The sequence below is a fragment of the Phascolarctos cinereus genome, unplaced genomic scaffold, assembly GCF_003287225.1.
Source record: "Phascolarctos cinereus isolate Bilbo 61053 unplaced genomic scaffold, phaCin_HiC Scaffold_8;HRSCAF=390, whole genome shotgun sequence".
Taxonomy (NCBI): Eukaryota; Metazoa; Chordata; class Mammalia; order Diprotodontia; family Phascolarctidae; genus Phascolarctos; species Phascolarctos cinereus.
The window spans coordinates 69,533,331-69,559,355 of record NW_027556291.1 but is presented as its reverse complement, the minus strand read 5'-3'; the positions used below and the strand labels follow the sequence as shown (position 1 = coordinate 69,559,355).

The following is a 26,025-nucleotide window of genomic DNA, read 5'->3' as shown; positions in this document are numbered from 1 at the left end:
GCTTACAGTCTGACGGGAGAGACAACATGCAAACCACTGTGGAGAAATGATAAACTGCCTAGAACCATAGTGGGAAGGCACCTGAGTTCGAGAGGCCTGGAGAAGGCGAGATTTGGAGGAAGCCAGGAGGTGGAGATGGGGGAGAGAAGTCCAAGGGTGGGGGCCAGCCAGTGGCCATCCCTGGAGCTGGGAGAGGGAGCGGCAATGTGGCTATTGATCCCAGATGATTGGGTGGGGGGGAAGGAAGGATTGGTTAGATGTAAGAAAGCTGGAAAGGTAGGATGGGGCCAGATCATGGAGGATTTGAAATGCCAAACAGACTAGTCAGAGCAAGACTGCTGGAAGGAAAGCTTTCTGAGGGGAGGGATTATGTCCTATTCATCTGTATAGCCAGCTCGTAGAGCACAGTAGGTATTCATAGAATGTTTGTTGAATGACTGAGAGAGAATTGGAGAGCCAGGGAGAGAGGTGACACAGGAAAAGAGAAAGAGAGAAAGAGAGGCAAAGAAATGGACAAACAGAGAGAGTAAAGTAAAACAGAAAAGAGATGGACAGATGGGGGGGAGACAAAGAAAAAAGTGATGAGACAAGGAGAAGACAGAAGCAGAGAAGAGATGGAGAGAGAGAGAGAGAGAGAGAGAGAGAGAGAGAGAGAGAGAGAGAGAGAGAGCATGACATAGTGGAAGCACAATGACCTTGGGGTCAGACCACGAGAAGGGAGCAGGGCAGTGGTGAGAGATACGTGTGTGTTTGTGTTTCTTTGGGATACAGCATCCATCTGTCAATCTGCATCTGACTGTGAGTGGGGATGCCTTGCTCTGGCTTGGCCCTAGGTTGGGGAGGGGGACTGTGCTCCCCGCTCCCTGCTCCACCAGCTGCAGTGCTGGCTTGGACATTTTTGGGAGAGGGAGCTGATCCTCTCCCAGTTCATTCCAGCAGCCTCCCCCCTCCCCCCCTCCAGGATAGTATGTATAACATCACCTGCCCCTAAGGATACCACAGGCCCCATCAAAGTTACCATCAAGAACCGTCCACCTAGCGAGTCTGCCCAGCTCTTCACCTACCAGGTCAGTCCCTAGATCTTCCCTCCATCCCCATATTCCCTCAGCTTCCCAAGTTTTCTTCCTCTACCTTCCCCTCAACTCTGCACAGACAGTGATGTCTGTACGATGGGGATAGGGAGCTCCTACTATGTGCCAGGCACAGTGCTAAGCACTTTAGAAATATTATCCTGTTTGATGGGTTAGAAGGGAGGGAGATTGGCAGTGGGGAGGTCCATCCAACAGTGAGGTCATGTGTGAAACAATATGGGCCTGTACTCAAGCAGTGAGCCTTCCAGTGGAAAAGAGAAACAGCATTTGGCCACCAACCGGATGGTGGTGAGCATCGAGGGGGAATGAGGAGATGCTGGAGTCTAGGGTGGCTCCAAGGTATAGGTTAGGGGTGCTGCCTTTGAGAGAGACTGAGAAGACAAAATGAAGAGCCATTCTGCTTGGGGGGCAGGGTGGAAGGGCTGGGATGGCATTTTGGCCCTTGGTACCATTTTGATAACCAGTGGAGGGTAGATTTAAGAGCAATCAATTAATCGGTTGATCAAAAAGCCTTTGTTAAATGCCTCCTGTGTGTCAGAGGCCTGGATGGAAGGAAAAACTTGCTGAGTTTCCGCACTGTGGAAAGAACTGCCTCAGAGGTAGCAGGTGTCTTCTCCCTGGAGTGGTGGGCTTCGGGCTAAGGCTGGATGCCCACTGGTCAGGAATGTTATAGGGGAGATTTGTGTTTAGATACTAGTTGGATTCCATCCCTTCCAGCTCTGAGAGTCTGTGATTCTGGGAACTAGAGTAGTGCCTTGCACATAGTAGGTGCTTAGACTCTTGGTGAATAAATGGAGTGAGTGAATGGAAGTCAGATTACCATGAGACAAGGAAAGAGTAAAAGAAGGCAATGTAAGCAGTGCATGGAAAAGGTTGGTGGTGGAAGGGAGGAGGGAGATGGAAGGGTACTTCCACATCATCACCCTTTTCTGGCCTCTCTCAGAGGGCTTGAAGGACCCTGAGACCCTCTTCCCTTTGGTTCTTTGTCCTCTAGGACCCTGTCCTGAGTGCTCTGAGTCCCTGGCTGGGCCCTAAGGCAGGAGGCACTCTCCTCACCATTTTCGGGCAACATTTGCTGACAGAGAGTAACGTCAGAGCCTTCCTGGGAGATGAGCCTTGCCTTATGTGAGTGGCCTGGACATTTAGGTCTACCTTCCAGGAGATAGAGAGTCTGGGCCCCACATCTGGCTTCTAGTCCTTGATTCTGCCACTAACTCACTCTGCTAGGCCAATCCTTTCACTTTTCTTTCTGCATACCTCAGTTTTCCCATCTGTAAAATCAATGGGTTTGACTAAAGACCTTCATCTGAATGGGATCCTCTGTGAATCGACCTGCCCCTCTGCCAGTCCTTCTAGTCAGTGTTCTTTGTAGGGTCCAGCCCAGTGCCCTGCCCCTAGGGAGGTGGTGGATTGGGTGGGGGGGCTAGAGTCCAGGAAGAGGGGAGGGAAGAGGAGGAAACAAGAGCCCTCAGTCAACAAGTCACAAAGAACTCACACTCTCCATGCAGCCAGGGGCCTGTATGCCCTGAAGCCATTGTATGCCTGACTGGGCCCCGGGCCACCCCTGGGGAGGCGGATCTTCGCGTGGTCTTCGGCTTGGCCCAGAGGACGCTGGCCAAAGGCCACTTCTCCTACAAACCCGACCCCCAGCTCCTGTCGGCTGAGCCCAGCGTTGGCTTCAGGGGGTGAGGATGAGGGCTATGGGACAGCCCGAATCAGGGCCACTTTGGGCTAACAGAGCTGGGTTTCTACCATCCCCGTGGAGTGAGAGGTCCCAGCCTGAGTGGGGAAAAAAATGGGAGCGATGGATGAGGCAGAAGGGACATGTCACCAGGCGGGGTAGGGGAGTGCTGTAGGGGAGGATGGGGTGTGGAGGGGATGAGAATGAGGCTCTGGACACACTGCTCCTTCTGACAGTCGGCCCTCCTGGGACAGGGGGGGACGAGTGATCCGGGTGACGGGGACCAATCTGGATGTGGTTCAGAAGCCCCAGTTATCAGTGTGGCTGGAAGAGGCCCCAGCTGGGCCCCAACAGCTAGAGCCAAAGCAACTGGCTGAACATCACTGTGAAGATGAGGGCCGTCCCCAGGCTGCCCAGGGCACTATGGCCTCCCAGACCTGTACCTGGCTGGAGGCGGGGCTTCTGGAGGTGAGTGCCCCAACCTGCCACCACCAGCACCAAGCCTCCTCCTGCCCACATCCTCTCCCCCTGCCGCATGTCCCCTTATGCTGGAGCCTCGGATGTCTTTTCTCCCCCAAAGTGCTCCACTGTCTGTTCAGCCAATTCCTCTGGCTTGCTCCTGTGTTCAAGTCCTGCGGTCCCTGGGGTTGCCCGCCTAAGACGGATGTTCTTCACCCTGGACAATGTCCGAGTGGATTTCATCAATGCAAGTGGCGGGAAAGACTTCCTATACCAGCCCAACCCTCGCCTCCATCCACTGAGCCGGGACAGGCCTGCCCACCCTTACCGCCTGAAGCCTGGCAATGTTCTGGATGTGGAGGTGACCCAACATGGCCGGCAGTGCCTGGAGGGAGGTGGGGAGTCTCAGAGAGTCTGGGCTCCAGGCAGTACAGGCAGAAGTGCTATGATTCACACTCAGCCCTCAGCCTGGCCCCCTAGGAGTGGGAGGGAAAGGCCTTGCTCTTAGATAGGGATTAGGGCAAGGAGGGCATGGGAAGAGAGGTTCAAGAGACCCTGGCATCCTTGTCCTCGCTCCTTGAAGCTGTCCCTGAGCCTAGCCCACCAGGGCTTGAGGTCAGATTTTAGGGGAAGCAGGGAAGGCGATCAGCATCCTGGACTCAGCCAAACCCAGTGAATGATGGCCTCCCAACTGGGAAGACAGACACAGGACCCTAAAGAGCAGAAGGGAGAATGGGGGGGGGTGTCAGAGTGGTTTCACCATCTCTTCTCCCTTCCCCATCCTCAGGGCGAGGGGCTAAACTTGGGAATCAGCAAGGAGGAGGTCCAAGTGCAAATTGGAAAAGGCGAGTGTGTGGTGAAGACATTGACTCTGACTCACTTGTACTGCGAACCCCCCACGTGGGCCCCGCAGCCCCTCAATAGCTCCAGTGCCCTGCCTGAATTCATAGTAAGTCCTTAACCTTCTTTTCCCTCCTCAATCCCAACTCTTGAAGGGAGAGCAGAGGGTTTGATTTCCATAGCAAATAGCATATTTGGAGGGGGATGGGATTAATAAGGGAGGACAGGGAGTTTCTGGTCACATTAACAACCATCCCCATAAGGAAGGGAAGTGGATCCCAAAGGAAGGGGAAAGCCAATAAAACAGCTCCCCCAACACCTGCTCCCGTTCCTTGCCCTCAGGTGCAGATGGGTAACCTTCAGCTGAACCTGGGCCCAGTGAAATATGAGGTGGAGACTGCCCTGCCCAGCTTCCCGACAGAGGCCCAGATTGGGCTGGGGGTGGGAGTCGCTGTGCTCATCTCCATGGTCCTCCTCCTCATCCTCATGTACAGGTGATCTCTCATCCTTCTAGCTCATCTCGTTGGAACCCTTCTCCTCTCTTCTCTCCCATCAACTCTCCTTCCTCTTTTGGCTAAACTCCCAACCTCCCCTCCACACTGGCCCAAAGGCTAGATCCTCTCAACAACTAGATTAATTAGTCAGTAGACAGGGGAGAGAATCCTAGGTTTTCACAAATTACTGTGACTTTGGACAAGTCACCTTTCTTCTCTGGGCTTTAGAGACCTCATCTGTAAGATAAGAGGGTTGATGATTCCAGATGACCAGTGATGAAGAATGCCACCCACCTCAGAGACAGAAGGGCTAGATTAATATGCAGAACGAGGTGGCCATTTTTAGACATGGGCCATAAATATGGGAATTTGTTTGGCTTGACTATGCATGTTTGTTACAAAGATCTTGTTTTCCTTTTTTTTTTCCCCCTGTGGTAGGGGGTGAGAAAGGAAAAAAAATGCTTGATAATAACTGAAAAAATAAAATGTAAATTTTAAAAAATCAAATCAAATGTAAAGGTCGAACTAGCGGGTTCCCAAGACCCTATCTAGTTCTGATACCTGAGGAGTCTGCAACCTTTTTGATTTCAGTTCAACAAGCATTTATTCAGTTCTTGTAAGTCTTTCCAGGTTTTTCTGAAATCTGCCTGCTCATCATTTCTTATGGAACAATAATATTCCATCACATTCATATACCACAACTTGCTCAGCCATTTCCCAGTTGATAGGCATCCTCTCAATTTCCAATCCTTTGCCACCACAAAAAGAGCTGCTATAAATATTTTTGTACATGTGGGTCCTCTTCCCTTTTTATAATCTCTTTGGGATACAGCCCTAGAAGTGGTGTTTGCCGGGTCAAAGGGTATGTACATTTTTATAGCCCTTTGGGCATAGTTCCAAATTGCTCTCTAGAATGGTTGGATCAGTTCACAACTCCACCAACAATGCATTAGTGTCTCATTTTTCCCCACATCCCTTCTAATATTTGTCATTTTCCTTTTTTGTCATATTAGCCAATCTGATACATGTGAGGTAGCACCTCAGAGCTTCAACAAGCATTTATTTAGAACCTACTATGTGCAAGGCTCCCCCTAGGGATCCAGACAACAATGAAAATCTCTGCCCTCAAAGGGCTTGCATTCAACTATTTCTCCCCATTCCTTTTCTCCTCATGCTCTTTGGAGTCCCTGATTGCCCTGGCCCTTGTCCTGCTGCAGGAGGAAGAGCAAGCAGGCTATGCGAGACTACAAGAAAGTCCTTGTGCAGCTAGAAAACTTGGAGATCAGCGTCGGGGACCAGTGCCGGAAAGAGTTCACAGGTGACTGGGCTGAGCTGAGCTGGCTGGGCTGGGCCAGGAGAATCTAGGCTAGCTAGGGGAGGTGAGGAGATGCTGGCTATTCTTCAGCCTGTAATCAACAGATCCTCATCCCCTGCAGATTACCTGTAGACCCATGGGACTTTCTAGAGCACGTCTTGAAGACCAGAACCCCTCATGCCTGACCTGAGGAGGCTAAAAATGCGGTCTGCTTTCTTTGAGGCATCATGGTATAGGACAGAAATTGGGGCCATTAATGCATACCTAAGGATCCCTGCTGGGTTCATATTGACTTAGAAAACCACAAATGAACGTTATCTATGTTCTGTTGTATTTTTATTTATTTTGTTAAATATTTCCCAGTTAACATTTTAATTTGTTCCCCTCTTCCTCCCCCACCCCCACAACACACATTTGGGCAGCCACAGGTTGCATGTTTGAAACCGGTTTAATGAACAGAGCACTAGCCTTGACCTCAATAAAACCTAGATTCAAATCCCACCACTTACGAGCTACATGATCCTGGACAAGTCACTTAGCCTCTCTCAGCCTCAACTTGCCCATCTGTAAAATGGATATAATAAGAGCACAGGGCTACTGTGAGGCTCAAATAAGATGATATTTATAAAACTCTTTGCAAACAAAGTCAGGAGTGTGCTGGTAAATATTTAAGAACTGACTCTTCAAGGAAAACAAGCATGCAGGACACACTTTCAAGTTGAATCTGCGTTATTAATATTTTCCTCATTTCCTTAAGTCTAGAAATCAACAAAACAATAAATCGAGCCCTGGTTTTTAATGTCTGTCCATTCCAAGGTATATCTGATAACACCAACAATTGACGGTGCTGGTGTTGTTATTATTATTAATCACCACTAGCACTAAGGACAGAGGGAGGGAGAGAGCTCTTTGGGAAGCCAGGCCTCATGCCTCCCATTTCCCATTTCTCACCCCACCCCCTATGGCAGATCTGATGACTGAGATGACAGACCTCAGCAGTGATCTGGAAGGCAGCGGCATCCCTTTCCTGGATTATAAAACCTTCACTGAACGGGTCTTCTTTCCCGGCCACCATGGCTCACCACTTCGATCTGAGATAGATGTGCCAGATGCCCGCCAGGCCACAGTAAAACAGGGTCTCAACCAGCTCGCCAACCTGCTTAATAACAAGCTCTTCCTCATCAAGGTGAGGCCCAGCAGGGTTTCTAGGGCCATAGCAATGTTTGCCATAGCAGGGCAATGTTTGACTGTCTGGAGTTAAAGAAGGCCAGGTGCATGAGAGGGAGGGAGGGTGTGAGAGGAGATTGCCAAGTGGTTATGTTGACTAGCGCTGGACTGTGCCGATTTTCAGAAGGGAGAGATCCAGCTGCTATTTGGGCTGGGAATGTGATGAAGCGGAAAGATCAAAATCTGCTTCCCTCAGACTTTACTAGATGAGTGTGACCTTGGGCACAAAGTCCCTCCCCCTCACTGCGCCTAGGTTTCCTCCTCTGTAGAATGAGCGGATTGGATTGGCTGGCCTCTGAGGGCTCTTCCAGCTCTTAAGTCTAGGAACGTGGCTACAATTTCTACCACAACTGCAGAAAGCTTTATTAGAGGAACACTTTGTGATCATTTGGACTGGGTAGCAGGCATCCTAGAGGGCCAGCATGGCATCAGGGGGAACAGGTCTTGCCAAATTCATCTGAATTCCTTCCTTTGATGGGCATATCAATAGGAACAGAACAGGGAGATGTGGGTCCAGGGAGATGAATTTGGAACTAGACCCAAATATGAGTGATTAGGCAGTAGATTTGGAATGAAAAGACCTGGCTCGTCTATGTGGTTTTCTTTGAATCATTTCTTCTATAAAATGCAGGAGTTAAGACTAGGTGATTTTATAGGGTCCTTTAAAACTCGAAAATCTAAGTACACAGAGGCCACAGAGCACAGAGCGCTGGGTCTGGAGTCAGGAAGACCTGAGTTCAAATTTGACCTCCTACATTTCCTAGCTGTGGGATCCTGAATAAGTCACTTAACCTCTCTCTACCTCAGTTTCCTCACCTGTAAAATGGGCATAATAGTAGCACCTACCTCCCAGGCTTGTTGTGAGGATCAAATGAGCTAACATTTGTAAAGCTCTTAGCACAGTGCCTGGTATATATAGTAGGAGCTTAATAAATGTTTCCTTTCTTCCTTCCTTATAAGTCATGTATCAGGTTAACATGGAGGGAGGATGGAATGCCTCTAGTGGAGGCATTCCTCTAGTGGAATGCCTCAGTGTTCTATTCAATATTTTTTTTTATCCATGATTTAAATAAGAGAACAGATAGTAAACACAATTTTCTGATGGCCTGAAACTTATAAGGATAGCAGACACATTGGATGGCCGTCTGTATCTAAAAAGCAAGAGTCAAACAATTAGAAACCAGCCAAGATGGCAGACTAGAGGAATCCAGTTCCGAGCTGCCACCCCCCAACATACACACACACACACACACACACACACACACACACACACACACACACACCCCTACTCCACAAAGACCTAGAAGAGCACCAGCCTGAGTTCTGATCTAGAAATTCAAGGAAAAATAACAGGCTACTTCAGCATAGGGAGACAGACAGGTCCTTGGACACTAAGAAAATGTTCCAGCCAGGGGGCAGCTACTCAGAGAGTAAACTGGGGCCTGTGGCTATATGAGAAGAGGTCTGAGATCCAGCATAGAGGGGCCTGATATGGTGCAGGCTGGCAGCTCTGTCCTTCTTATACCAGAGCTTACACCAGTGTAGACTGAACAAGGAAATTAAATCTAGAGGTGGATGTCCTGGTAAGGAGAAGTTACCGATTTGGGGCCACACATATACCAGACAAGGAGCAGGGACAGGAGCAAGCAGCAGCTGTGTGGCTCTGACCCTGAAGTAGGGTCTCAGGTTCAACCCCCAGACTGATCTGAGTCCTGAAGTTGAGTAACAGGGACAAGGGAAAGTCTGCAGTTCCATGACTGTGAACCTGCAGAGCCTTCCAGCTAGCTGACAGGGGCTGGGGGCCAGCAGCAGTCTACTGGAGCTCCAACCAGGGGCAAGCCTGATTCTTTCTCCCAGACTAGAACCAGGGTCAGAAGCTTACAAGAGCAAGAGGCCAACAATCAGATTTTCCTCTGGATCAGACAGCTTTGGGCACACTGAAAACTTGCACATCCCCAACATGAGCCAACACTGAAATCCTTGAAGAACACAGCACTCAGTGGTGCTGTAGGAATAGTAAAATCAACAGCATAATCCTAAAGAATATAAAGATAAATCAAGGCCTAGATTTTTACTCTGGAAGTTCACAAAGCCTTACTCTAACACAAAATCCCAATTTGGGAAGTAGGGTTAGAGGAATGAGGAAACAAAAAAAAAAAGAGACCTCCACAATGAAGAGCTATCATGGTGTTGGGGACATGGAAGATACAAACCTACAAGAAGAGGACGACTACAGTACACTGCAAGCTTCAAAGTAAAACACAGCTTGGGCACAAGTTCAACTAAAATTCCTGGAAGAAAGGAAGCAAGAGTTTAAGAAAGAGTTAAAAATGATTTTATAAATGAAATGAGAACAATGAAGGAAAAGACTTGGAAGGAGAATTAACAGCTTGGCATGAGAAGTACAGAACCTTACCCAAGCAACGGACTCTTTGAAAATTAGAATGGCTCAAAAAAGAAGCTAATGACTCCATAAGAAATATTAAAACAAACTCAAAAGACTGAACCGATAGAAGAAAATATAAAGTATTTCACAGCAAAAAAAACCCAAAAAAATTGATCTGCAGGTTCCCCACCCCTGGTCCAAGTGAGAGAGGATGATGGCCTGAAATAGAGTTATTGTTGTACAAGGTGCAGGAGATGTTGAGAACCTGGCAACTGATTGGTTATGGGGGTGGGGGGGTAGGGACGTGGAGGGAAAATGAAGAGTTCAGGAAGATATACATGCTAGGAGTCCAAGTGACTGGGAAGCTGGCAGGCTAAATTAAATGAGATTCTATTTAAGAAAGATCAATATAAAGGTCTGTGTTAGGAATGAAAAATCAATTCTGCAGGGATAAAGTGGAAGACGAAGCAGGTCTAGAGAGTGGAAGGTGGGGGAGACCTATGGGACAGGAGATGGGGCGGAGCTTGCTGAGACTACCCCCCATTTGTCCTGTATGTCTTATTGGAGCATAGTACTTTGCATGTTGTCTACCCCAGTAGACTGTGAGCTCTTTGAGGACAGAGACCGTGTTTCTGCTTTTCTTTGTAGCCCAGTGCCCAGCATATAGTAGGTCCTTAATAAATACTAGTGTATTGGTTCATTGATAAGCAGAGAAAGCACCCAGAGGAAGGTAACCAGAGTGGTAGAGCTTTGAGCTCAAGCCATGTGGGGATGGGTTCAGGGAAGTGTGAATGTTTATTCTGGAGAAGAGAAGCCTGGGGACTGGGGAAAGGGACAACTGTCTTCAAGCATTTGAAGGGCTGTCCCATGGAGGAGGGAGGGGTTAGCCTCATTCTGGTTGGGCCCAGAGGGCAGAAGCAGGAACAGTGAGAAGAGGCCAGCTTAGGCTTGAGGTCACATGAGAAATGGTCCTTGGAGGTCTTCAAGCAGACCCTTGTCCAGTTTGTTATTGGGGAGATTCTTAGCCATGAATGGGTTCAATTAGAAGGCTACTGAGCCCTGACCAGCCCCCCCAGACTCTGAGGTCCAGAGTGTGTTTCTGAGCCAATGTATGTGATGGGGAATAAAGGAGAAGGGTGCATGACCTCCCACATGAGTTGGCAAATAAGAGCTATCTCTGCCCCCAGATACTCACCTCAGCCTTAACTTGTGGTTCCCTTCTCTAGTCTGATACGTCTTCTCCTCCCCACCTTAAAAGTATGAGGTGCTAACTGTGTGACCCTGGGCAAGTCACTTAATCCCAATTGCCTTTAAAAAAAAGCATGAGGTGCAGTGGAGGGGACTCCCAGCCAAGCTGCCCCTACACACACACACACACACACACACACACACACACACACACACACACTACTTAGACATAGCCCACAGTTCTTTTTATTTTACTGGGGTGGGGGCAATCGGGGTTAAGTGACTTGCTCAGAGTCACATAGCTAGTATGTCTGAGGCTGAATTTGAACTCAGTCCTTCTGACTCCAGGGCTGGTGATCTATCCACTTCACCACCTAGCTACCCTCACAACTCTTTTTTTTTTAATTGATGCATTTTAAAATAATGTCACTGTCATTTCTGGATATGGTCCCCATCCCACTCCTCCTCCCAGAGGAGGACTCTTATGTCTCATCTCTTATAAGTCTTATCTCTCCTAACGACAACAAAAAAAGGATAGTTACAAATCCAAAGACCAAGGTTGGCCAAGACTGATAATGCATGGAAAGCAGACTCAGCCCCCGTACTCAGTTCTTAATGTCTTGGCCCAGAGTAGGGAGGCACTTCTTTATCCGATTGCCTGGCTGGTAGTCAGGGCTTTGACAGCTCAGAATTCTTTCTTCAGGGACCTTTTCAGTTGCTTTGTTGTCATTCCGGACACACTGTTTCTTTTCCTCCTCTTGTTCCAGGATGCTTCTGTATTTTTTTTTCTCTCTCTTGTTTCTGGACACCTCCTCCCTACCCAATCTCTACCACCCTGGAACGGGCACATCCCTGAATAGCTCTGAAGTCTGAGCCCTCTTTCTCATAGTAACAGCCCTTCAGATACCTGAAGACTCCCAAACATCAGCTCAGACATCTCCCCAGTTCTCACCTGGTTTGTACTACTTTGGGACTTCTCTGCCTGGCTTCTCCCCCATGTCCCAGGAGGTTCGTTATCAGGATAACTTCATCACCCTGCAAGATGCCCAAACCTCCTCACTACCTTCTGCTTTACTGATTGGAGGCTGGGGCTGCAGACTCCAGACCTCCATTTGGTACCTGCCTTCCCCACCCCTACTTTTCAGCTTCCTTTTCCTTTTTTTCCTTTTTTTTTTTTAAGGCAATTGGGGTTAAGTGACTTACCCAGGGTCACACAGCTAGTAAGTGTCAACTGTTTGGTCTGAGGCCGGATTTGAACTCAGGTACTCCTGACTTCAGGGCCAGTGCTCTATCCACTGCACCACCTATCTGCCCCCCAGCTCAGCTTCCTTTTCTTTGATGTAACCCCATTAGGTTGTAAGCTCCTTGGGGGACTGGAGCTAAATTTTTTCATATTTGTATCTCCAGTGCTTAGTATGGTTCCCAGTACATAGTAGGCACTTAACAAATGTTTGCTAAATAACAGACTCTTCCTAAATAATTTCATCTCTCCTACTACATTAGTTTAAGAAAAATCAAAACAGGGGCAGCTAGGTGACGCAGTGGATGGAACACTGGCCCTGAAGTCAGAGGGACCTGAGTTCAAATCCAGCCTCAGACCAAACACTTGACACTTACTAGCTGTGTGACCCTGGGCAAGTCACTTAACCCCAATTGCCTGAAAAATCAAAAAAGAAAAAGAAAAAGAAAAATCAAAACAGATTTTGTTTTATACAGTGCACAGTATGATACAAACAATATATTGAGCACCTGCTGTGTGCTGAGCATGCCACCTGGGCCCAGGCAAAATACAAAATCTAGGTGAGGCATGGCACCTGCTGCCATGATGTTTCTAATCTGGTAGAGGAGATAAGGATTGGACCTTAGATTTCATTGTTATAAGGAAAAACCCCCATATGAGGAGCTCCTCCTTCCAAATCAGGCAGGCGCCTTCTTCTCTGCAGTTGTGGCAGAGAGAGGTTAAGTGATTTGCCTAAGACTGTTCACACCGCCAGTATGTCAGTCAAGACTCAAACCTGGGTCTTCTTGCCTCTAAGACTGACTCTCTCACTACTATATTACGTTGTGCTGTATCTCTCTGAAGACATACTATACACAATTTTACAAAATCAGTTCATCAGAGATGGGGGAAGACAGAGTGCCATTTCAGAACTCTGTGTTGTTAACCACTTCTTGGAGGAAGCAGCATGGGAGTTGGGTGTGGGTAGGGTGTCGGTAAGTGAAGAAGGAGAGGGCTCACTTTAGGCCTAGGGAAAGAGCCTGAGAGCCAAGGCATGAAGCATGAGGAGAGACATTGAAGGGAGCCTTTTAGATAAATATACAGATATTATCTGGGGCCATCTCCAGTTGTCCTGATCGATATCTGGCCACTGGACCTGGATGGCTCTAGAGGAGAAAGTGAGGCTGGTGACTTTGTATAGCCCTCCCTCACTTAAATCCAATTCACTTGCAAGTCGTGGCATCATCTTCCTAATGTTATGGTCCTCTTTGATCATCATATAATATTGCTGTCACTCTGTGTGATGTTCTCCTGGTTCTGCCCACTTCACTTTGCATCAGTTCATGTAAGAGGGGCCATCGCCAGTTGTCCTGATCAATATCTGGCCACTGGACCTGGATGGCTCTGGAGGAGAAAGTGAAGCTCGTGACTTTGCACAGCCCTCCCTCACTTAAATCTAATTCATTTGCAAGTCCTGGCATCATCTTCCTGATGTCATGGTCTTCTTTGAGAACGAAGGACAAATAACAACAACAATGTATAAAGTACACGGAGGTCCTCGCTATTCTAGGAGAATTGGTTCCAGGAAAAGGACACTTAAAGTAAACCTACTTTAAAGATCAATGTTTCATAGTAAATAGTGATTTCTTTTTTGCTTCTTTTTTGTTTTTGTTTTTGGAGGCAATTGGGGTGAAGTGACTTGCCCAGGGTTACACAGCTAGTAAGTGTCTGAGGCTGGATTTGAACTCAGAAATAGTGATTTTTTTTAAAGTCCAATTAGGATTTTGTCTTGAAAAATGAAATTACAAATTATGAAACATGATTATTCTAGCTCATATTTAACAAAATTAAGGTTATGATATCAAGTGAGAGCTAATTCTTAGAACAAAGACTAAATCAAGTGGTGATATGTGTGTGTGTAATTTTTCTGATACTCATATAATAGTGAATCCTTCCCCTCATGAAAATAAAGAGGGTCATGAAGGGCTCCCTCATTTTCCCGAGAATCTTTCTTATCAAATCATTCCCTTTTTGAAAACCCAAGACAATGAACTGGGATATCTGGGGTAGATTAGGGAGGGACATTTTGAATGATGACTAATTTTTAAATTTAACATTTTTATTTATTTATAATATGTATATATTATATGTTGTATAGACATATTATTACATTATCTCATAATATCATATTAATATATTTTATAATTATGATATTATCCAAACTTCACAGAACAAATCCCCTTAAGAAAAGGACTTGTTCCGTAAAACTTGGACTCAGTCAAAAGGCCACACCTGAGGACCTAGAAGGTCCCACGTGGTTTCCAGGCTGCAGGTTCCCCACCCCTGAGAGTCAGCAATCAGATATAGGTTATAAATCGTGACTAAGTTTATAAATGGTCGGTTCATTATCAAAAATTGAGCTTTCGGGACAGCTAGGTGGCACAGTAGATAGAGCTCTGGCCTTGGAGTCAGGAGGACCTGAGTTCAAATCTGGCCTCAGACACATGACACTTACTAGCTGTGTGACCCTGGGCAAGTCACTTAACCCCGATTGCCTCACCAAAAAAAGCAAAAAAAAAAAATTGAGCTTTCGCTCCCCTATGATACTTCATGGGAAGAAAAGAAACAGGCATTTATTAAGCAACTATTGTGTGCCAGGCAGATTCCAAATATTTTCCTCATTTGATCCTCACAATAACCCTGGGAGGTAGGTGCTATATAGTTGAAAAATTAGAGGTAAAGTGACTTGCCCAGGGTCACACAGCTAGTATTCCAGGACAGATATGAACTCAGGTCTTCCTGACTCTCTGCCTAGCTCTCTATTCACTGCAGCGCCACCTAACTGCTTCTCTTTTATTAGGGAAGCAGTATGTGTGGTGGAGAGTGGGCCAGTTATGAAGTCAGGAAGACTTGGGTCTCAGTGTTTCCTCTGACACATACAGTACCTATGCTAACTTCTTATTTGGCGTCCCTTGACTTCAGGCTCTCTCCTTTCTGGCCTATCCTCTATATGAATGCCAAAATTATCTTTCTTTTAAAAATAATTAAATGTATAAGCATGTATTATCTCTCCTTACCACTCACCCTATTGACCAATTGAGAAAAAAAAAAGGAAAGAAAATCATCATAACAAATATTTGGTCTAACAAAACAAATTCCCACATTGGCCATGTCCAAAAACGTGCTGCCCTTTGAGTCTATCACCTCTCTGGCTGGGAGTGGATGGAATGGTTCATCTTTAGTCATCTAGACTCATGGTTTCTCATTGCATTGATCTGAGTTCTAGAGTCTTGCCAAGTTTTTCCTTCATAATGTTGTCATTGTATTTTTTCTTTTTTTTTAATTAAAAAAAATTTAATTAAAATTTTTTTTGTCATATTTCTGCTAGTTCTGCTTACTTCACTGCATCAGTTCATAAAAATCTTCCCACTTTTCTCTGACACTGTCCATTTTTTTTTTTTTTGGTGAGGCAATCAGGGTTAAGTGACTTGCCCAGGATCACACAGCTAGGAAGTGTCAAGAGTCTGAGGCTGGATTTGAACTCAGGTCTTCCTGACTCCAAGGCCAAAGCTCTATCTACTGCCCCACCTAGCTGCCCCTGACACTGTCTATTTTGTCATATATCATAATTTGTTCACCAATTCCCCAATAGGTGAACACCTTCCAATTTGGGGCTGCTATGAAAAGAGCTGCTAGAGGGGCAGCTAGGTGTCTCAGTGGATAGAGCACCGGCCCTGGATTCAGGAGGACCTGAGTTCAAATCCGGCCTCAGACATATAACACTTACTATCTGTGTGACCCTGGGCAAGTCACTTAACCCCATTGCCTAGTCAAAAAGAAAAAAAAAAAAGAAAAGAAAAGAGATGCTAGAAATGGTTTTGCACATATGGGTCCTTTTCTGCTTTCCCCCATCTCTTTGGGGCATAGACCCTAGTGATAGGATAGCTGGGTAAAAGAGTCTGTGCATTTGGTAACTTTGGGGGCATAGTTCCTGACTGCTTTCCAGAATGGATGGACCAGTCCACAGCTCCATCAACAGAGTATTTGCCTCCTAGAACCTCTAACGTTTCTCTTTTTCTTCTGTCGCCTTTACCAGTCTGATAGGTGAGAAGTGAAGCCACAGAGTTGCTTTGATTTGCATGTTTCTAATTGTTAGTGATTTGAAGCATTTTTTCTTGTCTACTGATAGCTTGGATTTCTTTCTTTGAAAACTGCTTGTTTAAAAAAGTATATTTTTGTTCAGAATAAAAACACTTTTTAATTAAAAAAAGAAAGAAAATTTTCCGTTTATATCCTTTGACCTTTATTTATTGGGGAGGGCTCTCTAAATCAATTCTTTATATATCTTGGCTATAAAACTTTTGTTAGAGAAACTTGCTGTAATGATTCCACCCCCCCCCAGTTACTTGTTTCCTTTATAATTTTAACTGCATTAGATTTGTACAAAAATTTTTAAATTTTTTTATAATCAGAATTGCCTATTTTATCTTTTGTCTCCCTCCATTGTTTGGTCATGAACTCTTCCCCTATCTATAGATCTGAAAGGTAATTTATTCTTTGTTCTTCTAATTTGCTTATGATGTTTATCTTGGTATGCGGTGTGAATGTTAGTCTATACTTAATTTCTGTCAACTTGCTTTCCAATTTTCCCAGACAGTTTTGTCTAACAGTGAGTCCTTCTTCTCCTCTCCCCTGTCCCCCAACCCCACCCCAGTGACTGGGGTCTTTGAGTTTATCCAGGGGTGTGCTGAAGCCACCTCTAACCAGCTTGAGAAACCCGATTATTAAATTTTCAGTGTGAGCATTTATTTACACCTCAAAAATAAGCAGTCAAGCTAAAAATCAAGGCTTTTTTTTAGGGTTTTATTGATTGTCGAGATTCAATAATACAGATCAAACTTCAAAGTGTGTGTGCATGCATTCCTTCCCTGCCACCACCCCCTCCCACCCACACAGCGGGGAGCAAGTTGTTAAACAATTACCAGCACATCCTTGTATAAACTTTGCTTGAGCTCAGCAGAAATGCAGTGGAAGGCTCAGGGAATAAAGCCATTAGTAAACTGGAGGCCTATGATCATAGCCTAATAACAATGGCAGGCATTTCTATGACGCTTTAAGGTTTGAAAAATACATCCACCATCTTATTTGAGTCTCATAACTCCCCTGGGTTTATCATACATTATGCTATTGTGCATCTGTATGTTTCATCCTGATCTGTTCTGCTGATCAGCCTCTCTAATTTTTAAGTCTTTCCAGGGTTTTCTTTTTCTTTTTCTTCAAATAATTATTTATTTTTCGTTTTCAACATTCACTTCCATAAGATTTTGAGTTTTAAATGTTCTCCCCCGTCCTCTCCCCTGCCCCAAGACAGCGTGCAATCTGATATAAGCTCTACTTATGCACTCATATTAAGCATATTTTCCCATTAGTCATGATGTAAAGAACAATTAGAACTAATGGGAGGAACCACAAGAATGAAGCAATAAAACAAAACAGCGAAGGAAAAGGAGAGCAAATAGTATGCTTCCATCAGCATTCAGACTCCAAAGTTCTTTCTCTGGATGTGGATAGCATTTTCTATTGTGAGTTTTTTGGAGTTGTCTTAGATCCTTGCATTACTGAGAAGAGCCAAGTCTACCAAAGTCAGTCATCACACAGTGTGGCTGTTACTGTGTACAACATTCTCCTGGTTCTGCTCACTTCACTCAGCACCAGTTCATACAAGTCTTTCCAGGTTTTTCTGAAGTCCGCCTGCTCATCATTTCTTATAACACTTATAATAATAAGGTTTTCCATTACATTCATATACCACAACTTGCTCAGCCATTCCCCAATGGATGGGCATCCCCTCAATTTCCAATTCTTGGCCACCACAAAAAGAGCTGCTATGAATATTTTTGTACATGTGGGTCCTTTTCCCATTTGTATGATCTCTTTGGGATATAGCCCTAGAAGTGCTATTGCTGGGTCAAAGGGTATTCACAGTTTTATATCGCTTTGGGCATAGTTCCAAATTGCTCTCCAGAATGGTTGGATTAGTTCATGACTCCACAAACAATACATTAGTGTCCCAATTTTCCCACATCCCCTCCAATATTCGTCATTTTCCTGGTTTGTCCTTTTAGCCAATCTGATAGGTGCAAGGTGGTACCTCAGAGTTGTTTTGATTTGCTTTTCTCTAATCAATAGTGATTTACAGCATCTTTTTCATATAACTATAGATAGCTTTGCTGTCTTCATCTGAAAACTGCCTGTTCATATCCTTTGACCATTCATCAATTGGAGAATGGCTCTTATTTTCATAAATTTGATTCAGTTCTCTATATATTTGAGAAATGGGTCTCTCTATTTCTAAACCAATACCAAATCATTTTGATATTTCCTGTTTTGTGCTGCTTTGTAGTATAGGTTGAGATCTGCTACTTGTACTCCCCACCCCGTTGTTGTTTTTGATTCCTGCCGATTCTTCGTGACCCCATTTGGGTTTTTGGTGTTTTTTTTTTTGGCAGAGATACTGGGTTGCTTTGCCATTTCCTTCTCCAGCTCATTTTACAGATGAGGGAACTGAGGCAAACAGGGTGAAATGACTTGCCCAGGGTTACACAGCTAGTAAGTGTTTGAGGCCAGATTTGAACTTGGGAAGATGAGTCTTCCTGACCCCAGGCCCGGCGCTCTATCCACCACAGTGTCACCTAGCTGCTCCAGTTATCTATTTGCCTACTTTTCCCCATTACTTCCCTCCAAATGTTTTATCATTTGTTCCCCCATCTGAATTTTATTATTCTTTTTCTAGCCATATAAAATAATCCTTTGGTAGTTTGTTACTGGATAAAGAAATTCACTTCGGTAGCATTTTCATTTTATTATGTTGGTTTGAGTACTGAGTAATGAATATTTCTCCAATTATTTATATTTCAGCAAAAAAGTGGTATATAGGTGGAGTTCCTGGGCGTTTCTCAGTAGATAGAATTTCGGGAGGCAAGGCCACCTCAGTAAGAACTGGGCCTGGCTTTGTCTCTTTCCCTAGCTCCTAGCCCCAGGCCAGGCACAAGGCAGTTGCTTAATAAATGCTTGTGGATTATTTCAGGCATGAAATCCTAGGCATGACTGGATCTCTCAGTGCCCCAGGCAACTCTCCAATTAAGTGACAGAGCAGGTAGGGGTGGGGGGTGGGGAATTCTTCCCCTTAAGCTCCTTACGCAGTGAAAAGACAAGAAAAAGCAGGCAGACCTTCCGAAGACAATAAGGACCCCAGATAGTTTAACAACCTCAGCTCCTCAGGCTAAATCTTTGTTCATTCATTCTCAGGCACTTTTCCTCAAGTCATTGGCTTTTCACACTTTTGACCCCTCTGGGGCTCGCAATCCACTAAAACTTAGCTGGGCTGAGGGATGTATCAGAAGAGAAAAAGTCAGGGATCCCCCTCTGGTGACTGGTGATTTGGGAAACATGGAGAATGAACTGAAAGAGGCTGACCTCTCTTTTCCCTTCCCAAGTTTATCCACACCTTAGAGGAACAGCCCACATTCTCCCAGCGAGATCGGTGCTACGTGGCCTCACTACTCTCTCTGGCCCTCCACGGCAAGCTAGAATATCTAACTGACATCATGAAGACCCTTCTTAGTGACCTTACGGCTCAGTATGTCCACAAGAACCCCAAATTGATGCTTCGAAGGTAAGGAGGGCATAAAGAGCCGGAATTAACAAGCATCCCATCCCATACTGCCCAGCCCAGCCTAGCCTCTAGCCTGCTGACATGAACTCTAACTTGATTGGGGTTGGAGGGGAGTTAGAAATCCACACTGGCCTTAGAAGCCAAAGACCTCAGTTCACATTACCATTTTGATGTTCAATCACGAGACTTCAAGTCACTTCACTTTCCTCCAAACTCATTTTCCTCCTCTCTAAAATGGGAGTGATAATCTTTGCATTGTCAACTTTTCGACGTTGTGTAGAAAGTGCTTATTAAGGGTATGTCATTAATGTGGAAATATGTTTAACATGATAGCACAAGAATAACCTATGTCACATTGCTTTCCGTCTTGAGGAGGGAGGAGGGGAAGGGGAGACAGAGAGGGAGGGAGAAAAATTTGGAACTGAAAATCTTATAAAAAAATCAATGTTGAAAATTATTTTTACATGTAATTGGAAAAAATAAAATACTAGTTACCCCCCCCAAAAAAAAGAGTATGTCGCCCTTCTGCCACCTTCTTTCTGATTCTGTCCTTAGAATTGCCACCTCCAAGGAGCCTTACTGAATTAATTCCACATATATGAGGCTCTGGAGGCAGGTCTGAGATGAGTTCAGAGAGTGGCCAAAGACTTATTCTCCTTGTACTTCCGTTTCTTTTTCTATCACCTTTTGTTTGAAAATCCTTCCCACCCTATGCCACCCCAGTGAGGTTTACCTTGTAACAGAGAAAAAGATTTAAGCAAAATGTAGACTTCGACCAAGTCTGACACTCCACACGATCCCAGCTCTGGAATGCAAGGATCGTCTTCCTCTTTGATGATTTTGTGTCTTTTTATAGGACTGAGACCATGGTGGAAAAGCTTCTAACCAACTGGATGTCTATCTGTCTCTACTCCTTCCTGAAGGTGATGTAACCTCACCCCTCCTAATGGTCTAAGGACTTCGGAATGGGGATGGCTCTGATGCCTGCCCATCCCGGCAACAGATCCCCGTAAATCTTACTTTCCTGCTGACCAACACTATCCTCAATTTTAATGATCGTCTCCCCTCTCTCTGATTCCATTGGCCAAAGCCTCTTTGCTCCCCCAGTTCGACTGACTCTCTTCTGATCCTAGGAGGTGGCAGGGGAGCCCTTGTACATGCTATTTCGGGCCATCAAGTACCAGGTTGACAAGGGCCCTGTGGACGCGGTGACGGGCAAGGCAAAGCGAACCTTGAATGACAGCCGGCTCCTGCGGGAGGATGTGGAATTCTGGCCACTGACGCTGACTGTGCTGGTAGGGTCTGGGGCTGGGACCGGTGAGCCGCAACGTGTGCCTGCCCGAGTGCTCAACACCGACACCATCACTCAGGTCAAGGAGAAGGTGCTGGACCAGGTCTACAAGGGCACGCCCTTCTCCCCAGAGGCCTTCAGTGCATGCCCTTGACCTCGGTGAGACACTCTCCATCCGCCCAGAGTCTGGAGAAGCCCCCCTAGGATTCTTCCTATACCCTGAGATACAGCAATGCCTGCCAGGCCACCGAATATCCCAAGTGGTGTAGACAGTGTCTACTGAAGCCTCTGTGATAGGGGCTTGATGGGGAGAAACCCTGGGGCCTGAGAAAGGCGAGGAAGGCTGCACCTGACCTGAGCTTAGCAGGATAATTCAAATGGGACAGAGAAGACGGCTGAGGGCATGAGGAGGGGGGTATACAGGGATGGACCCCATGTCCCTGGATCCATGGAACATAAAGTAAGCACATGTGCGATGAGGCTAGAAAGGTGGAACCAGGTCGTGGGAAGCTTTGAATGCCAGGCAAAAGACTTGGGATTTTATCTGATGGATCACAGGGAGCCTTTGAAGGTTTATGAGCAAGGGAGTGATAGGATAAGCATCCTAATTCCATATCTGGCTAAAGAAAAGGGATTGGACCAGAGTGACCTCTAAGATCAAGGGACTTGAGGCCCAAAGTCCGACTCCAAGATTTGTGGATTTTCTTGTTGCTAAAGTGGTGGGACCCCTGCAATCTCAGGCCTCTCCCAAGTCCATTCCCACTGAGAAGCTCGCAGACTCTTCTCCTCATCCCCTACCCCCACCCCTTATTTTCCCAGAGTGGCGTTCAGGAGTGGCTGGGCACCTGACCCTGTCAGATGAGGATTTGACCTCTGTGACCCAGAACCAGTGGAAAAGACTCAACACCTTGCAGCATTATAAGGTGCTGGGTTGGGCGTAGCCAGGGGAGAAAGGGGAGGGGGGAGGGGGACCAGAGCCAGTCCTTTCCTTGGGTCCCTGCCCCTGAAGGGGACCATGCTCCTGCCAACTTTGTCCGGCTCCCCTCTCCTCCTCCCAGGTCCCAGACGGGGCAACTGTGGGGCTCATCCCCCGAATGCACAATGGGAACAGCTTCTCCAAAAGCCCGAATCAGAGCTTTCTCTCTGGAGAGAGTAAGTAGCCTAGTGTTCAGCCCCAGACAGAGGCACTGCCGTGGGCTAGGCTATGCTGAGTAGGGGCTGCTGGGGGAATCGGGGCAAGGGGAGGGGTGCAAAATTCTCTTCTGAAACTGAATATGTGTGAGTGCTATAAGCCTAACTCAGCAGATGCTCCTTTTGATAGATAAGTCAAACCAAACGGGGGCTCCAGCTTACCCCCCACCCAACTGTCCCCAGCTGAACCAAAGAAAGTCAAGAGCAGGGAGGAATGTATATAAGTGGTTGTTGATTCTCTTTTTCATGAAAGAACTATGGACTAATGATTGAATTAGCCTCATGGCCTAGGCAGAACCAAAGGGGAAATTTAAAGTAGGCAGGAAAAAAACTTTTTTTTAATTTAAAAATTAAAGTAGGCAGGAGGGGTAAGAATTGGCCGGAGTCTGTGGGTACCCAGTCCAGGAAATCACAGGACTTAGACAGAATTGAGGATCCCAAGCTCCACCCTATCTCTGTTCTCCCTCTGCGTTTGGGTCCTACACGTGCCCCCAGTCGCCATAGCCTGGGGAAGGGGGAGGTGCAGTCTCCACACGGCCTGTGCCCTCTCAGGCTTACCCATGTTGGAGGATGGCGATGAGAGTGGCATCCGGCTCTGGCACCTGGTCAAGTCTACAGAGGAGCCTGAGGTAGCCAAGCAGAGGAGAAGCAGTCTTCGAGAGCGAGAACGAGCCAAGGCCATCCCTGAAATCTACCTCACACGCCTACTCTCTATGAAGGTGGGTGGGGGCCACATACTGGTTCTGCAAGCCCAAGGCCAAGGACAGAGTCACCCTGAGGTGGAAGAGATGTGTCAAACCTGCTCTGTGGTCATACCAGTGGCCAAAAGCAGCCTCAGAGAAGGTGCTAGGGAGAGTAGCCCAGGGAAGGCTAACTCATAAGGCAAACTAGCAGGGTGGCCATTCCAGCCTTGCAGAAAGAAGTGAGCGGGGCCAGTAACAGTAGAAAGTCAGAGCTGGAAGGGGCCTCGGTGTCATCTTCCAAACCCTCATGAAGAGGGGAAGGGACTTATCCAAGGTCACCCAGCTTTGTGATGCCCAGGCTAGGGGTCTTTCCACTATAGTTCACCAATATAGCAAAGTGGGTCCCAGGATGCTTCACAGACCTATTGACGAGTATTGCACAAAGATAAGAGAATTTCTTCTGCATGACTCTGCATGTTTGTCACAAGGGTTTTGGGAATGATGGGATTTGTTTGTTCATTTTTCTTTTATAATTTGGGAGGGGAGAGAGGAGGACAGAACAGAGATTTGTGAAAAGAAGTTAAAAGAAAAGAAAAGCACCAAACAGAATCTTATCTGTCTCCCACACAGGGCACACTGCAAAAGTTTGTAGATGATACTTTCCAAGCCATCCTCAGTGTGGACCGGCCTGTACCTATTGCGGTCAAGTATTTATTTGACTTCTTGGACGAGTTGGCAGACAAATATGGCATTGAGGACCAGGAAACCCTGCACATCTGGAAAACCAACAGGTAGTCCTCTCCCAACCCACCGGAAAGGCCCTTAGACCACTTAGTCCAAGCCACCCACTTCACAGATGTGCAAACTGAGGTCCGAAGCAGTAAGGTCATACCGGAAGTGTTAGGACTAGAGCCAGAACCCAGGTATCCTAACTCCCAAGTCCAAGTTACCTGCTTGGTCTTTGGGGGAGGGGATACCTGAGTCATGAGGAAGGAGATAGGACTTGGAAAAAAAAATAGATTGTAGAAAGATGATGAAAGAGTCTGTACTTCCTAAATGCCCCCCAAAGCATATGAACTCTATAACCCCAGGACTCCAAAAGGGGAAGGGGGATCCCCTCCACCTCCATGTTAGGAAGGACAGATGGCACTGTGATTTCCATGATAATTCATATAATTCACATGAGTTGTTGGAAGACTACATCAATCCCTGGTCATGGAGTTTTTTTTTTAATTACTTTTTATTATAAACTTAATATTACAACCCCAGTAATCCCTGGAATAAAGCACAATATGAACAGATAATCAGAACTTTTTTTTTTTGTGAGGGCAATTGGGGTTAAGTGACTTGCCCAGGGTCACACAGCTAGTGAGTGTTATGTGTCTGAGGCCAGAATTGACCTCAGGTCCTCTTGACTCCAGGGCCGGTACTCTATCCACTGCGCCACTTAGCTGTCCTCCAGAACTATTTACGATAAAAATGACAACTGATCTACACTGACAACTGATCTACACTGTGCTCCTTTTGACCTTTGTCCATTTACATCTATATGGAGATGGCTAAATGGAGGGCATTGGCCAATTTCTATGATCTTGCAATTCAGCTCTTTTCTCACTCTACCGTCTTCTGCCTTTCCATATTTCCTTATAATTCTCATGTTTGCCATTTTTAATGTTTCCATAATATTCTATTTCCTCCAAATACCATTGTTCAGCCATTTCTGTATCATACCTTAGCTCTTCATTCACTCAACAAGCATCACTCAACACTTTCTGTGTGTCTGGTGCTGTGCAGAGCTCTGGGGTCACAGAAATTAAACCAAAATGCTTGTCTCCAGGGATGAATAATGCAGCTATGATTTTTTTCTTTACAGTTTATCTTTGTGTTCTTTATCTATATGCTCAATTGTGAGATTTCTGGATCCAACATTATCATTGGTTTCTTAAAACACTTGTTTAAGAAACTGCCTAGGTAGCTCTCCTTAAAAATTGCGCCAGGGTTCATATCCACCAACAATGTATGAGTGTCCCTATTTTGGGGAAAGACCAGTTTAGGGGTTTGAGGTAAAGTAATAATAAGACACTTTTCCTTCTCTGGTCTCTGCTACCAGCCTGCTGCTGCGCTTTTGGGTAAACACCCTGAAGAACCCCCAATTCATCTTCGATGTCCGGGTCTCAGACAATGTAGACGCTATTCTCACTGTCATCGCTCAAACCTTCATTGACTCCTGCACCATCTCTGAGCACAAAGTGGGCCGGGTGAGAAAGGATGGGGGAAATCACATCTCCAGAGGCTTGTTTTTGACACATGGTTGGACTATCTGTGCGTGGGGGGGGGAGGTCCAGAAAGCCAGGAAGAAGGTCCAGGAGAGGTTTGGGGGATGACCCAGAATGACGTATTAGCATGAGAGGCACTATGGGGGATGAAGCATTAGCAGTTGAGGGTAAGGTGCTGGGAATGGGAACTGTGGACAGTGGCTGGTGGGGTTAGAGGGTCGGAAGGGTGAGTGTCATCGATTTTGCCTGCAGTGTTTCACCTTAAGTCATTTCTACTTTTTTTGTGGATGGCAGGACTCCCCTGTGAATAAACTCCTCTATGCCCGGGAAATTCCTCGATACAAGCAGATGGTTGAGAAGTGAGTGGTTGGCTGACTAGGGCAAGGGCTACTGGGAGGGGAGGGGGACAGAGGAGAGGGAACTATGGGGCCAGCTCTGTCGGAGGTTGAAGTTTGGGGTGAGCGGAGGGGCCCATATGGGGCTCCCACTGGTCCTAGGGCAGGTTGACCCTTCCTTCATACCCCCCTACTGCCTAGGTATTACTCAGATATTCAGCAGAATACAACCGCCAGTTACCAGGAGATGAACTCAGCCTTGACCGAGTTATCAGGGGTGAGTAGCAGGGTCAGTACTGGGGAGGAGAGTGGGGCAGTTGTCCTAGGCTGAATGGATAACCTGGCCTTAGCAATGACGATTAGGGTAGACACCCAGGCCTGGACCTAGGTCAGATTATGGTCTGAGTGGGGAGACTGCCTCTCTCTCAGGAAGGAATTTAGAAAAAAGAAAAACAAAAAAAAACAAAAACCAGGAAAGGCATGAACAGATCTGAGTGTTTTGAATTCCTGGGAGGGAATGCTTGGATTGACTGGGGCAGATAGCCTGGAAGAGGGGCCACTTAACTAATCGTGGAAGGATGGGCGACAGGAGGGGGTAGCTGAAGACAATGCATCATAGCTCATAGGATCATAGATTTTCTTTGGTACATTTTTTTTTCAAATAACAAGCATTT

At 46.2% G+C, this 26,025-nt stretch overlaps 1 protein-coding gene across 1 annotated transcript in view; it reads left to right on the top strand.

The window, feature by feature from the left end:
* Window positions 1-26,025, top strand: part of PLXNB3 (plexin B3) — a 44,686-nt gene that overhangs the window by 16,449 nt on the left and 2,212 nt on the right. Inside the window, 20 exon segments of the mRNA XM_020977292.2 lie at window positions 962-1,067; window positions 2,086-2,216; window positions 2,600-2,776; window positions 3,027-3,240; window positions 3,353-3,592; window positions 4,019-4,180; window positions 4,414-4,565; window positions 5,783-5,883; window positions 6,849-7,066; window positions 19,397-19,575; window positions 20,432-20,498; window positions 20,709-20,993; window positions 20,995-21,025; window positions 21,686-21,789; window positions 21,925-22,018; window positions 22,610-22,776; window positions 23,371-23,531; window positions 24,851-24,998; window positions 25,311-25,375; window positions 25,553-25,628. Of these exon segments, the coding sequence (XP_020832951.1) occupies window positions 962-1,067; window positions 2,086-2,216; window positions 2,600-2,776; window positions 3,027-3,240; window positions 3,353-3,592; window positions 4,019-4,180; window positions 4,414-4,565; window positions 5,783-5,883; window positions 6,849-7,066; window positions 19,397-19,575; window positions 20,432-20,498; window positions 20,709-20,993; window positions 20,995-21,025; window positions 21,686-21,789; window positions 21,925-22,018; window positions 22,610-22,776; window positions 23,371-23,531; window positions 24,851-24,998; window positions 25,311-25,375; window positions 25,553-25,628 (2,878 nt within the window).